This window comes from Sus scrofa, chromosome 14 (assembly GCF_054392235.1).
Source record: "Sus scrofa isolate SSC_HxYL_T2T_F1_AM1 chromosome 14, Sscrofa_HxYL_maternal_Yorkshire_Landrace_v2.0, whole genome shotgun sequence".
Taxonomy (NCBI): domain Eukaryota; kingdom Metazoa; phylum Chordata; class Mammalia; order Artiodactyla; family Suidae; genus Sus; species Sus scrofa.
The window spans coordinates 81,732,000-81,745,440 of NC_139396.1; the positions used below are offsets into that span (position 1 = coordinate 81,732,000).

Sequence of the window (13,441 nt, forward strand, 5' to 3'; positions counted from 1 at the left end):
GAAGATAGGGACCTTTCTAACACTATAAATGGTTTAGTTCTTTCATTCTGCGGACACTGAGCAGGTTCTGTCTTCAAGACACTGTGCCAGGAGGGGAGGTGGGAGCTATGCAGGAGGGAAGCGTGCTGCTAGGATGGAAGGTCGTCCTCGACAGAAGGAAGAGCAGCGTGCGGGGACATGCAGAGAGCAGGGCTGACACCGATGTCAGGATAAAAGATGGTCTCTTGAAGGAAGCGGCATCTGAGCTGGGGCTTCCCGCGGAGAGACAGGTCAACAGAAAGACAGAGGGAACGGGATAGGCGGGGACCACCAGGCAAAACACAGACACAGGTGGTGTGTGCTCGGGAGGGCACTGTGACCGTGTGCTCATAAAGGAGGCTCCACACTGGAGGGCAACTGGGGCTGGTGCACAGAGGGCCCTGAAGGCTGAATCAAGAAGCCTGATTTCTCTGAGGGCATGAGAAGCCACCAAAAACTAAGGAGGAAGGTGATTCCTGAATCTCAGATATGAAAGCCCAAAGATGGACTGGGGACGGGGGTGGGTGGGTAGCAGGGAGACTGGAGGAGAGATCCTGTTATTCTGGACTAAAGATGACAACAGCCCAGACTGAGACAGTGGCAATGGTGAAAGGTAGTGGCATAGGCATGAAACGAACAGAACTGAAAAGTATGGAGATCAGGCAAAAGGAGGAAAAACTGAAGATGACTTTAATCACAATTAGTACACAACTTGTTGAATTAAACTGAATTGTTATTTATAAAGAGATCATGACATCAGAATACTGGAAGGAAACCAATGTTTATTTCAAGCCCGATTTAGGGAAAAGAGTATGGAGAAAGGAAAAGCATGGGCTGTAGGTTCAGAGAGACAGACTCTTCACCTCGGCTTCATTCCCTTAAGACAAGACCAGGGACCCACACCCCCCTCAGAGCACTGTGCTAACACCCAAACCCAGTCTGCACAGGACAGCGATGATCAGCAGTGCGGGAGCAGTTACCAGGTGCAGCCCTGCCTGCAGCAGGTTCGAAGCCCAGCAGTTCAACTACCTTGAGATGGCTCCTCCCGTGACCTCGCGAAGAAGGCGGCAGTGGTGGGGCACAAACTCCAGGAGCTTATGATACATGAGCTGGAGGCCACTCAGATTCGTATCAACAATCTGCTCTGTAATCACCTGTTAAAAGAATATCATTTTTAAAAAGAGAAGTCTGAACTGAATACTCCAGAGAAACGATCAGATAAAACCTGTAACATGTGCTTCCTCGGGCCCCACCTCCCCAGCTGACACAACTTCTAAGAGGACTCGCCACACTCAGAACTAGTTCTGGGATTAGGGGGCGACACAGGCTGGTGACAGAGACTGGCCCAAGGCCAGGCACATTCACCCACTTCCCTCCTGAGCTGGACAGTGAGCTAAAACGAGGACTCCCTGGGACATCAGCACCTCACCGCCTTCACCTTGGCCTTGTCTTCTACCAGCATTCAGATGAGGGGAAGTTGAGAAAGAACAATGGGAGAAAGTATATTTTATTTTACTTTATTATTTTATCTTTTGCATTCAGGTTGAGAGTCAAGAGGTGAGCAAGAAAAGTGTATGACTTTAAATAAAATTAAAATGTGGCCATGGCTTGTTTACCATGCCACTCAGACTTCAAAGGTTTCTTTAATTTAGCACATTAGGTCGGTTCAATGAAAAAACGAAGGCATAAATCAGTAACCATTTTCACTTCCTGATAAAGAAATAATGCAGGTAATCTATCTTTCCCACCCCTGTGGAGACAGCTATAAAACAGAATGGAATACCAACAGAGGGAACTAACAGAACATTTATTTTTAGGAATCTTAATAAAGCTGACAGGATTACTGAAATTAATTCTTAGGTTTCATTTTTATCAATGAGATTCAATTTTCCACATTCAGGAACAGGAGACTTTTCATCCCAAAGTCACGGTGAGCAGAGGGCTTTGTACCTACTGGACAGAAAGGGCAGCCACAGGTGACAAGAGACTGAAGTCTGCCAACACCGAGGATGGGCCTGTGATTCTACCAGTTTGGACCAGATAGAGCTGGCGGACAGAGCATCTTTGTGTGTCAGAAAAGGTGGAGCACTGCCACCTAATTCGCAGAGTAAACCTACGTTCCGGCTGCTCAAAGGTGGAATATGCTTCCTTCCCAAACTGTACCTGTATCATGGTCTGTGAAGTATGGACATTTGGGCTTTGCCCTAAAGGTTTTCCTCTGCTCACCTGCCTGTGCAGGTGTCTCGCCTGCGAATGCTCCCTTCCTCCACCCTCCTGGCCTGCAAACTCCTCAGTGCTTCTCGAGACTTAGGCCATGTCTCTTCTGTGAAGACGGCCCTCTGTGCAGACCTGCCATGCTCAGTGGTGCTAGCATCTGCTCAACTGTACTATGCCGCCCACTGGGCCAGTAGTCCAAAAATGGGTTTTAACCAATGTTATCGACATAAAATTTATATGCCACAAAACTGACCTAAAAATGTTTTGCTACATACCTTCTCCCTCAGCAAGACCCTCCCTCCGCTAAATTAAAATGGTCCCTGGGCTCCAGCATCACTAGAAAATACTGCAGAGGGTGCCTGATTCCGAGTGCTGGTTGTAAGCACCAGTGACCCACCCTTTCTCCCAACTGTCACAGCAGTTAACTACGAGAAACTTTACAGAAGGACCTCTGATCCATGCTAGTCAGGGGAGAGGCTCTCTCTCTAAGTATCTGCTGAAGGAAGGCCCCAGGGTACACAGACCTCATCCATGTATGGTTTCACCAGGACTTGACCAACCAGCGCCTCAGCATCCCGTGTCTTGTCAATTGTGGCATAAGTCCGCAAGCAGTGCCGGATTATATCCACGTTGGAGGTCCGAAGCCCTTCTAACAAGAGGCCTTCCAGGGACTGCTGCAGCATGGCCGTGATGCCAGCTATACGCTGCAAGAAAAACAGGTCAGAAAGATCCGGCTGTAATAATGTCTAGAGACTCAAATATATACATAACAAATCTCTCATGCCAACGAAGGTAATATATGAAAAGTAAAACATTAACACTCTCTGCAGAGTAACAATGACTCTCTCTTCCTCCCCACAATCTCGTTAAAAGTCAGTCTTTATTATATCAAAGGGGGATTTAGATGGAAGTGCAGAATGAGAAAAAAGTTACTGTCTTCTTGAACTACAGAATCATGCATCTAAAGCCCAGTCAAGAGCTTTGCATAAATTAACTCTGACTATATCACAGAGTGTGTTAAGTTACATGAAATTTAGAATTTTACTCTTATAATTCAGAGAATATGCCTGTGATCTTTACACAAAATCAACAAAGTGTGACACGTAGGAGGCAGGGGTCCAAACAAAAACAAAAACAAAAACAAAAAACCAAAAACTGAAAGAAAAAAAGTCTAAGCTAGCTTCAGAAATCCTGTAAATCACCAATGATCCAAGGCATCAGAGGCACACTTGAAGATACTTCGGGTGTGGTCTAAGACCACCACAAAGTGACTCACAGGGCTTTGGGAGTTTCTCGCTGCATAAAATGGTTATGTTTACACTATGCTGCAGCACATTAAGTGTGCAACGGCTTTATGCCTGGAGTTCCCATTGTGGTTCAGCAGGTTAAGAACCCAAGTAGAATCCAAGAGGATGTGGATTCCATCCCTGGCCTTACTCAGTGGGTTAAGGATCTGGTGTTGCTGCAAACTGTGGCACAAGTCGAAGATGTGGCTTGGATCTGGTGTTGCTGTGGCTGCTGTGTAGGCCGGTGGCTGTGGCTCTGATTTGACCCCCAGCCTGCCTGGGAACTTCCATATGCCACAGGTGTGGCTGTAAAAAGAAAAAAGAAAAGTATGCAATAGTATTATGTCTAAAAAGCCAAGGTCTATACCTTAATTACCATAATTCAAAAATACTTTATTGCTAACAAATGCTGTCATCTGAGCCTTCAGTGAGCTGTAATCACTTTGCTGCTGGTGGATTTGAAATACTATGAAAATGACCAGCATCAAAGTGAGCAAATGCTGTGGGAAAATGGAGCTGGCAGGCTGGCAGACTTGCTGGATGCAGAGTTGTCACCAACCTTCACTGTGTAAAAAGTGCAGTACCTGTGAAGCGCAATACAATCAGAGCTGCCTGTACTGGGTAAAACCAAAGATACTTAGCAAATGCCTATATATCAGAGTGTGCAAATCTGAAACAGCACTTACTGGTCTTATTTTGTCCAAAAGAGGCATGCCTTTGCTTTGAACAGCATGAAACTGTAACTGGTTAAATTCTGTGGCAATTCTCTCCAAAATTTGTCCAGTCAAAAGTGAGCTAGTAGAGACAACGACAGAAATTTAATTTCCAAAGGTTTTTAATTTCTGAGAGGACACATGATTAACACTGGTGATGCTTTAGCGCCCACTGTGTTTTTCCGAGGCCTCTTCCCTGCCCCCCTTCCCCCCCTCCGCCCCGTGACAAGATGGAGGCTAAAGCATTCTTCGTGCCATCAGTTCTCACAGGTCACAAGCACAGCCTGTTCCAGGACAGTGGGCCACAGTCTGGTCTCAGCCGCAGGGTCCAGACAAGAAGCAGGGGCTGGGCCAGGCCAGCGTGGGTACGACATGGCCACTACCTCCTCCGGGGTCTCCCGTTTGCGGCCTTCCATGTCTCTGTCTTGCCCTATCCTATTATTTACACCTGAATCCTCTTCTCCTGAGTACCTGCCTCATTTTCCCATCCTCTCAAACATTTCTAATATTTTCTTTTTTTGGCCACACCTGTGGCACATGCAAGATCCCGGGCCAGGGACTGAACCCATGCTGCAGTTGTGATCTGATTTGGGCCACAGCTGCAGCAACGTTGGATCCTTAACCTGCTGCACCACAAGAGAACTTCCACACCTCTAATACTTCCAAAATACCAAATACTGTTGTCTCCTCGATAAAATAAAACCGGCCCTCTAGCAGCAATCCATTAAGTCAAACGTACTTTTCATTTACTTTTATCAAAGAGCTAAAAGAGTGGTCGGTCTGCATGCTCTGGGTCCTAGTGAAAGGACATTCACTGCATCTGCCACAAAGTAATAAATGCACTTTCCCCCAAAACACTCTCTAAAGCAACGTTATCACTCAAAAGGAAGCTAAACAGCAAGAGAAAAAAAACATAAAGGCCCTGAAGCATCCACTGGGCTTCTCTTGAGTCGTCCTACACCTGATGATGACCAGTCAGTGAGGGATGAAATGCCACCCACTGCAGGGTGGCCAGTCCTGGATGTGCCACATCCTAACTAGGTTAGAGGGAGAGCCACTCCCCAGCAAGACAAACTCAAAAGGTTAACCCCTCTTTCCTGAACAACCTCGTGTGGACCTGTAACTTATAAATTATTTAAATGTCTCCTGGCCTAACAAGCATGATATAGTTCTCGTTCACTTACACTGCCCTAGTTTTCCCTTCTTGACTGCTCCAAGCTGCTGATCTGAATGTTTAAAAAGTCCTCAAAGGTGATTGTAGGCAAGAAACAGCACGAGGTCTATTACATTAAAGACAGAACATCACAAAGAAACAGTATTACAGCAAGAGACATCAGGAAGAATTTCTATCAAACCGGGAGGCAGGTGTGTTGACAGGCAGCAAGGACAGGCTGGCCAGAGCTGCTGAGGGCTAGGGTGATGATGCAGGGCAGCTCAAGACACACAGGCCCACCAGACAGGTCGAAGGATGACCACGGACATGCTGACCAGCTCAGGTAAGGGCAAAGCACAAGGGGCTGAACAGAGAAAGATGGCGGGTGCCAACCACCTGTTTGTACATCTTGATTTTGAAGGGATGTAGCGACCAGGACAGGAGACTCACTTGCTAATTTTTGGATGCCTCATTTCTTAATCTATATGACATGACACTGCCCATGAGGTCCCTTCCAGATCTAAAATTTTGATTCCTAAACTTAAGATGCAACATGCTGCCGTGGTATAACTAAGATTCTGGTATAGACATATTCCACCTGGCCTGGTTGGACCTGCAGAAGGTCATCCAGCACTATTCATGGAAAAGTGTTATGGCTGTCTATGCGACTGAGAAAAGCTCACATTAGACCCAATTTAGATGTGTGAGGGCTGACGACATGCCAGGGACGGGCTGGCAGCATCTCAAAAACGGCCAGACAACCCGGTCAGTGGACTGTTAGCCTCATGTTACTGATGACACAGGGAGCTGAGGTTCCATAAATTTTAACAAAATGTGTCATATGTTGTTTGATTTTTTTTTTTTTTTTTTTTTTTTTTTTTTATGGCTGCACCTGAGGCATATGGAAGTTCCCGGGCCAGGGATCGAATCTGAGTCCCAGCTGCAACCTGAGCCACAGAAGGAACTCCTCTCAAGCTGTTTCTTAATGATATAATGCTAGCACACGATACATGAACAGCCACAATACTCTGGGCACGTCTAAACAAACCTAAGAAAGATGAATGCTATTCTACACCTTGCAGATGGACAAAGATCTTGTCAGTGTTTATGTAAGGCAATTCCAAAGACATCAATCTTCCACTAAAAGCACACCCTTCTGATTCCCTGTAAGGTGGTGTGCTGGAACTGTGGCCTCTAATCACAAAGGTTCCAAAAGGACCTATTATAAACGCCACCATTTCATGCACTCTGCTACATTCAAAACACTAAACCACAGGCTTGGATTTTCTTCTTTTTCAAAAATGAGTTTAAACTAAACAAACAAACAAACAACAACAAAAAAAAACAACGAAAAGGCCTGAGTGTGAGGTATTAATTTAAGTGATATTTAGTAAAAACTACTTACCTGCTTCCTTCTAGTGCAGATGTTTCTTTAGAATTTTGAGAATTTAAGATTTTTTCAATTTTCTCAACTGATCGAATAACCTGTATAAGCCTCAACACACACATCTATAAAAATAAAAATTAAGCAAAAAAGAAAAAAGTTATCATGATTTTTATTCTCAGTTATCTTATTTCCCCACTCTAAATGCAGGAAAATACAAAGCCAAAAGTGAACTTAGAGTATTCAGTATACTTGACATTTTGACTATTTTTATATACACTGAATTCCCAAAAAAGCAAATCTTTTTTTTTTTTTTTTTTTTTCAGTCTTTTTTAAAGAGCTACAGCCATGGCACATGGAGGTTCCCAGGCCAGCAGCTGAATCGTAGCTGAGCCACTGTCCTACACCACAGCCACAGCAATGCCAGATCCGAGCCACGTCTGCAACCTACACCACCATTCACGGCAACAGCAGATCATTAACCCATTGAGTGAGGCCAGGGATCGAACCTGTGTCCTCATGTATACTAGTCAGATTTGTTTCCGCTGAGCCATGACAGGAACTCCAAGAGCAAATCCTAATTTTGGCTTTCTAGAACAAGCATTCTTCAATACTCTATTGAAAGTTCATAGTTAAAAAAAGAAAGAAAGAAAAGAAAAAAACAAGCTTTCTCATTTCCTGTACTTTTATTCCTCCTTCTTTCTTTTCACAATATTACACAAACTTCTCAAAAGGCACTACATGTATTTTGTTACCCTTTTCTCATATTAGCTTCATGAGCATCTTTATCCTCTCAATTTACATGTATATGACGCACCTATATGTCTAAGCATCAATTCACTGAAGACATTATTACACTACAAATATTATCAAAGAGGTTGAGAAACATAAAACCCCCACCCCTGAAAGAGCAAAAAGATACAAAGTCATTCCTTAAACAAATAATTAATGAATTCCTGTCTCTCATGAAGCTTACAATCCTTTCTAGAAAGGCACTACATTCTTGAAATCTTGGGACAAAAGCTTAGATTTAAAAAAGAGGATTAAACAGGTTTCTAAAATAGGCTTTTCTCCCTTGAGATTTTGAAAAATATGCTAATAAATAAACTTAGAAAACACTGGAAAGAGCACCAGGCTTCAACTAGAAGTCTTGAATCCTAATACTAACTCTGCCATTAGATCATTAAAGTCAAGAAATTCAATTAGAACACAGGGTTGATGAGAAGTACAAGCAGTGCATGCAGAGGTACAATTAATAGGAGAAACAAAAGAAACGCTGCAGTAGGATACTGGAAGTGCTGGCTTTAGAAAGTCCACTTCCTCCCTAATTTCTACAATAGCAGAATCCTCTTTATAGGCAGGCTGAGACATTATTACTTTTTGTTAAACTGTAAAGTGCTTCACTGATGTCAGTTACTACTGTTTCTCGTTCTGGAAAAAAAATGAGGAATTTTAATTTTGTGACCACTCACTTGGGTACCTCTAAAATTCTGTCTTACTACTTCGAACAGATAACATGACATTGCAAGTGTAAGTATATACATGCAAAAGAACTCTGGAAAAAAAAAACAAACAAACAGGTTCATAGTACTATAAAGTATGAGAAATGAGGGGAGGGTTTTTAGCTGGCATGTAGCATAAGAAATCTAGGTTGCTCTGAAATTTTTAACACGACCACGAATAATTTACAGTCCTAGGAAGAATGTGCAATGTTCTGTCCTTTACTTCTATCAATTACTTTACCAAACCCTCTCACTCACAGGACCTTAATCAGCTCAGGAGGGAGGAGACCTCGGCCCTTCGTGAGTCTCACCGAACCACCAAGGTCTAAATGTAAAGGAGAAGTCCCAGAGTTCCTGTCGTGGTGCAGCGGAAATGAATCCGACTAGGAACCATGAGGTTGCGGGTTTGATCCCTGGCCTCGCTCAGTGTGTTAAGGATCCAGCGTTGCCATGAGCTGTGGTGTAGGTCACAGACGAAACTCGGATCTGGCATTGCTGTAGCTGCGGCGTAGGCCGACAGCTGCAGCTCTGATTCGACCCCTAGCCTGGGAACCTCCATATGCCTTGGGTGTGGCCCTAAAAAGCAAAATATAAATAAATAAATTAATTAATTAAAAAAGGAGAGATCCCACACTCCCTCCCTGCAAAGGTATCGAGAGGGGTGATCGGGCCATGTGCACCAAAGTGCCTGAACCCCCAGGCGCTACTGTGAGCCCATGTGCAGCAGGTGACACTCCAGTATACCTTTTTCTTCCTAATGTCCTCTTGTTTAGACATTCGTTCATCAACTGCCCGAATTCCTTCACTCAAGGATGACCTGAGACTCTTTAAAAGAATAAAGAAAACGTATTGCAGAAATTGTTTTGTGACATTATGAAACTTACACACTTAATTAAATTCCACATAACATTTATGGGCCAATATTACACAGAAATTAACAAAAACGAAATACTGGACACAGCTGCTGTTGAGCGTGCTTCTGATTTAGGAGTAACGGCCTAAAGAATAATGATACATATACAATCAACGTCATAGGTGGTCAGAGTAAAGAAAGAATTGTCTGAGTCAGAGGATGGAAGAGTTTGGCAAAGGGGATGGGACTTGAACTCTACTCTGAAGGTCTGTGTGGGCTGGAAGGGTGGAGGGCAGGTGCTAGAAGACAAAAGACAGGCGGTCTGAGTACGATGCTCAATGCTCAGGCGCTGAGGCGTGCACCTGGGTGCGCTGCAGCCTTCATTCAGAGGAGACAGAATTAAATGGGGGGGGGTTCATTAAGAACTTTAGATACTGCACATTCTGGAGAAGTGGAGAATGTACACGCACTGACATATCATGGTGAGATGTTGTTCTGGGGACAGTGGGAGTCAAGAAGTAAGGAACAGGGTGGCCAGGAAAAGGCTAAGGTCACAGGTGGAGCCACATTCCCAAAAGCTAATAAGCCAAGTATGAGTAATTAGGGCCAAGAAGGTATGGACATGACTGGGATAAACTAATCACAGATATTTCATGGAAGGTAAATTAATCCGTGCAATAAACATTATGAAATGTCTACTAAATGTCACTATCCCGGTAGCCAGGGAGGATACAATGACGAATGAAGACAGAACCAGACTCAGCCCTCAGTGACCTTAGAACCTCAGAGCAGCCTCACCAGTTGAGATCAAAAAGGAAGGTGAAAAAAAACAAAACAAAAAAACAAAACAAAAAAAGGAAGGTGAGGTCTATGGCTGATTAGGAGAAAGGTGGCTGTAAAGACAGTGGCGGAAAAAGCGAGGGGATTGGCTGCAGGCAGTGGCCAGGTGGACCAGAGCCTGCGGGCGTGAGGGCAGCCCAGGCAGTTTAGGGGGCAGGTTGGCAGCTCAGGAAGACTCGGGGTGCACTGAAGAGGGGCGAAAGGGCCTCACAGTGGGATCCGACAGCGGACCGCAGGACCCCTTTCTCTTCTATCCCAAGGACGAGAGCCGAATGAGCTTTCCTCAACTCCAACAAGACGTAAATGTTCCAAAGTATCTGCTAGTTCAAGGTACAGCTCAGATGTATCTCTCTTATGAATTCCTTGCTGCCTACTGCTCCTCTGGACTTGTCAGCACCACATTCCATCTTCCCGCATCTTCCTCGGCTCTACCCTGGTGTGGCCTTGTCACCTACAGAGCCTCTCGGGTGTTGGGCACTGTCTCGGGGGCGAGGTCACCAGGCACACAGGCTGGCATGGCCCAGCAATGACATACATGGGTCACAAAGGTGCACCCCAACTAGGGAGGATAGAAGTCGGGGGGCCAGACACAGACTGGGGGTGAGGGACAGGGGTGATGCCAAACTCGTCACTCCTCATCCAGATGGACTTCCCATCCTCATGGCTTAGGGGCAGAAAGTCCTGTTCCCATGGGAGAGAGAGGCTTTCTCAGAGGAACTAGGCATTACAGGACGTTTTTATTTTCCTTCATCAGGGGTTAAACAGATTTTGTGGGCTGGTCTGGGAGCCTAACTACATGTCAAATATTGTCTGGGAAAATATTTGTGAAATTACAAGTTTTTTAAATTAAGCCTGTTCTCAGCTGAAGACTACTTACAGGTGGTATGAACAAGCTAAACTCTGAAATACCCTTCTTCTCCTCCCCTGACGCTTTAAAGCTGACCCCTCTGAGAATCTGTCAGCTTTAAAGCAGACAGGTTTTTTAGGCTGTAAGGGCACATGCAAAAAACAGAGAATCTTTTGCACTGTTTCAGAAGGTGAACAATATAATCGTGGACTATTAAAACAACAAAAACCAATGCAGACAACCTAATGAGTTACAGGAATTCTTCCCGGAGAAGAGAAACAAGCATAACATGCTTTAAGGGAGATCGTTTACTATCATTTGGGGACTTACCAGAACTTCTTCTCGTAACTGTCCCAAAGGCACAGAAAGCTGGTTGAGGGCTTTGTCCATGCCAACCTAAAGGCAAAAACACGTTGGCACAGACACATCAGAGGCAGGAGGAAGAGTGACGTACCTGTTTGCTGATCAAAGCAGTACTAGATCGAGGTTATTCTTTCTGTACAATCACACAGTGCAAGGAACTGGATAAAGAACATCTCTGTTATTTTGCCGTAAATACTGCTCACAGAATATGAAAAATATGTTGACAGACATGAAACTATAAAAATAAGGAAAGATAATAAATCGAAGCTTCCTTACATATAATTTGACTTTGGCTGAAATTTCAAATGTATTTTAAAATTTTTAAGAGGAAAAGATAGCTACCTCTATGATATTCAACCAGTTGATGTGAAAGTCTGATGAGCTACCGCTCTCCTAAGCACTATTATAACCCTCAAGAAAAATCCAAATTGAATAGAATGGAAATAAATTTTCAGGGTTTTTAATCCTACTGGAACATTTATCTTGGTGGTATATTTCCCAAAAGCAAATATGGCTCATAATTTTAATGCATCTTGAAACTCCCATGGAGACGGCTACTTTCTCTACTTTTTGGACAGATTTGAAAACAAAATAACATATAAAAAAAAAGTTATTTTACCAGTATTAAAACTCAAGCATTTCTGGACGACTTTACCAAGTAAATGGAAACCACTCAGTTACAAATCACTACTACGTAAACACCAGGCCTCCTGAAGATCAATACTGGCCAATGTTTCCTCAATCCATCTCTGGCTAACACATGGAAGTGAAAGTCAATTAAAGATTTCTGTAAGAACAGTTGATATCCGCTACTGCAAATTGGACTAAACCAGTGAGATTTCATGTTGGTCACTTAGCAACTAACAAAAACAACCACTCCTGTATTATTATCCTTTACTTTCCACTATTTCTTCTCTTTTTTCTTTTTGTCTTTTTAGGGCCGTACCCCACAGCATATGGAGGTTCCCAGGCTAGGGGTCCAATTGGAGCTGTAGCTGCTGGCCTACACCACAGCCACAGGAATGCCACATCCGAGCTTGGTCTGCAACCTACACTTCAGCTCATGGCAATTCTGGGTCTTTAACCCACTGAGCAAGGCCGGGGATCCAACCAACATTCTTATGGATAGTAGTCGGGTTCATTACTGATCAGCCACAACGGGAACTCTCTTTAATAACAAATTCAAAAAGTAATCAAACTAGGACAGTCTTAAATGAGTAAAAACAAAAAAAAATGTATACCAAGAAAGTATAATTCTTTTATTAATAACATTAGTTCTCTTCAAGTTTCTGGGGGGAAAAGCACCTAAAAGTTTTCTAAAAAACATCACTCAGCATTTTCAAGAACAAACACGAATGAGAAAGAAAATGTGCATGCATGCTTGTGCGTGTGTGTACGCTGACTAGTAGGAACTGCGGATTTCAGGTTTACCAGGTTTGTTGAGAGGTTGACAAAATCCGCATAGTCCTTGTTGATGAGCTCGACCATGGCCGTTTTCAGCAGTTTATAGTACAGCTCCAGGTCATCCCTCAGCTCCTCCAGCTGGACACGCTTCCGACAGTCGGACACAAAGTGATCGACGTCAAAATCTTCCTGAGAATAAAACAGAAAAAATGACTACAATGATATCACATTTTACATATAAAACTAAGGTGAAAGAAAGAATGAGAGAGAAATGCCATTTTACTCATTTGAAAACTGAGGCTGTAGGCAAAGAGTGCCTTTAAGTACACATGACACACAGGTGCCAAGACAGAGGCCCCTGACTATGAGCTCCTCTCAAGTGCAGGTCTTAAAAGAAGGGATGCTCGGAGTTCCTATCGTGGCTCAGTGGTTAACGAATCCGACTAGGAACCATGAGGTTGCGGGTTTGATTCCTGGCCTTGCTCAGTGGGTTAAGGATCCTGCGTTGCCATGAGCTGTAGTGTAGGTCACAGACACAGCTCGGATCTGGTGTTGCTGTGCCTGTGGTGTAGGCTGGCGGCCACAGCTCCAATTGGACCCCTGGCCTGGGAAGCTCCATATCCCGTGGGAGCAGCCCAAGAAATGCCAAAAAAAAAAGAAGGGATGCTTGGTGCAGTTCAGACCCTCTGTCCTCAGGGAGAAGCTGGCGGGGATGTGAATTTCCTTCTGCCTGTGGGTCAACAAGCTGGGGGTGGGGTTGATGGAAAGACTGTGTCTCAGCCTCTCCAGCCCACTTTGATGTGGGTTTTTTCTTGCTTGCCAGATGGGGAGCAGTTGCTCAGCTAGTTTGTTTTTTTCCCC

At 44.2% G+C, this 13,441-nt stretch overlaps 2 protein-coding genes across 7 annotated transcripts in view; one reads left to right on the forward strand and one right to left on the reverse strand.

The window, feature by feature from the left end:
* PGBD5 (piggyBac transposable element derived 5) overlaps positions 1 to 13,441 on the forward strand; it is a 313,156-nt gene that overhangs the window by 62,441 nt on the left and 237,274 nt on the right. The window lies entirely within an intron of this gene.
* Positions 1 to 13,441, reverse strand: part of COG2 (component of oligomeric golgi complex 2) — a 42,142-nt gene that overhangs the window by 22,404 nt on the left and 6,297 nt on the right. For all 6 annotated transcript variants that reach the window (XR_014827895.1, XR_014827894.1, XM_084996879.1 and 3 more), the window contains exons 2-8: positions 12,608 to 12,769; positions 11,144 to 11,209; positions 9,018 to 9,098; positions 6,793 to 6,896; positions 4,208 to 4,316; positions 2,760 to 2,939; positions 1,048 to 1,172 (exon numbers count right to left, since the gene is read on the reverse strand). Coding sequence is in view for 4 of the 6 variants with exons in the window: in XM_084996879.1 (XP_084853005.1) it covers positions 1,048 to 1,172; positions 2,760 to 2,939; positions 4,208 to 4,316; positions 6,793 to 6,896; positions 9,018 to 9,098; positions 11,144 to 11,209; positions 12,608 to 12,769 (827 nt within the window). In the remaining 2 variants the exon portion in view is untranslated. The remainder of the gene's footprint in view (positions 1 to 1,047; positions 1,173 to 2,759; positions 2,940 to 4,207; positions 4,317 to 6,792; positions 6,897 to 9,017; positions 9,099 to 11,143; positions 11,210 to 12,607; positions 12,770 to 13,441) is intronic.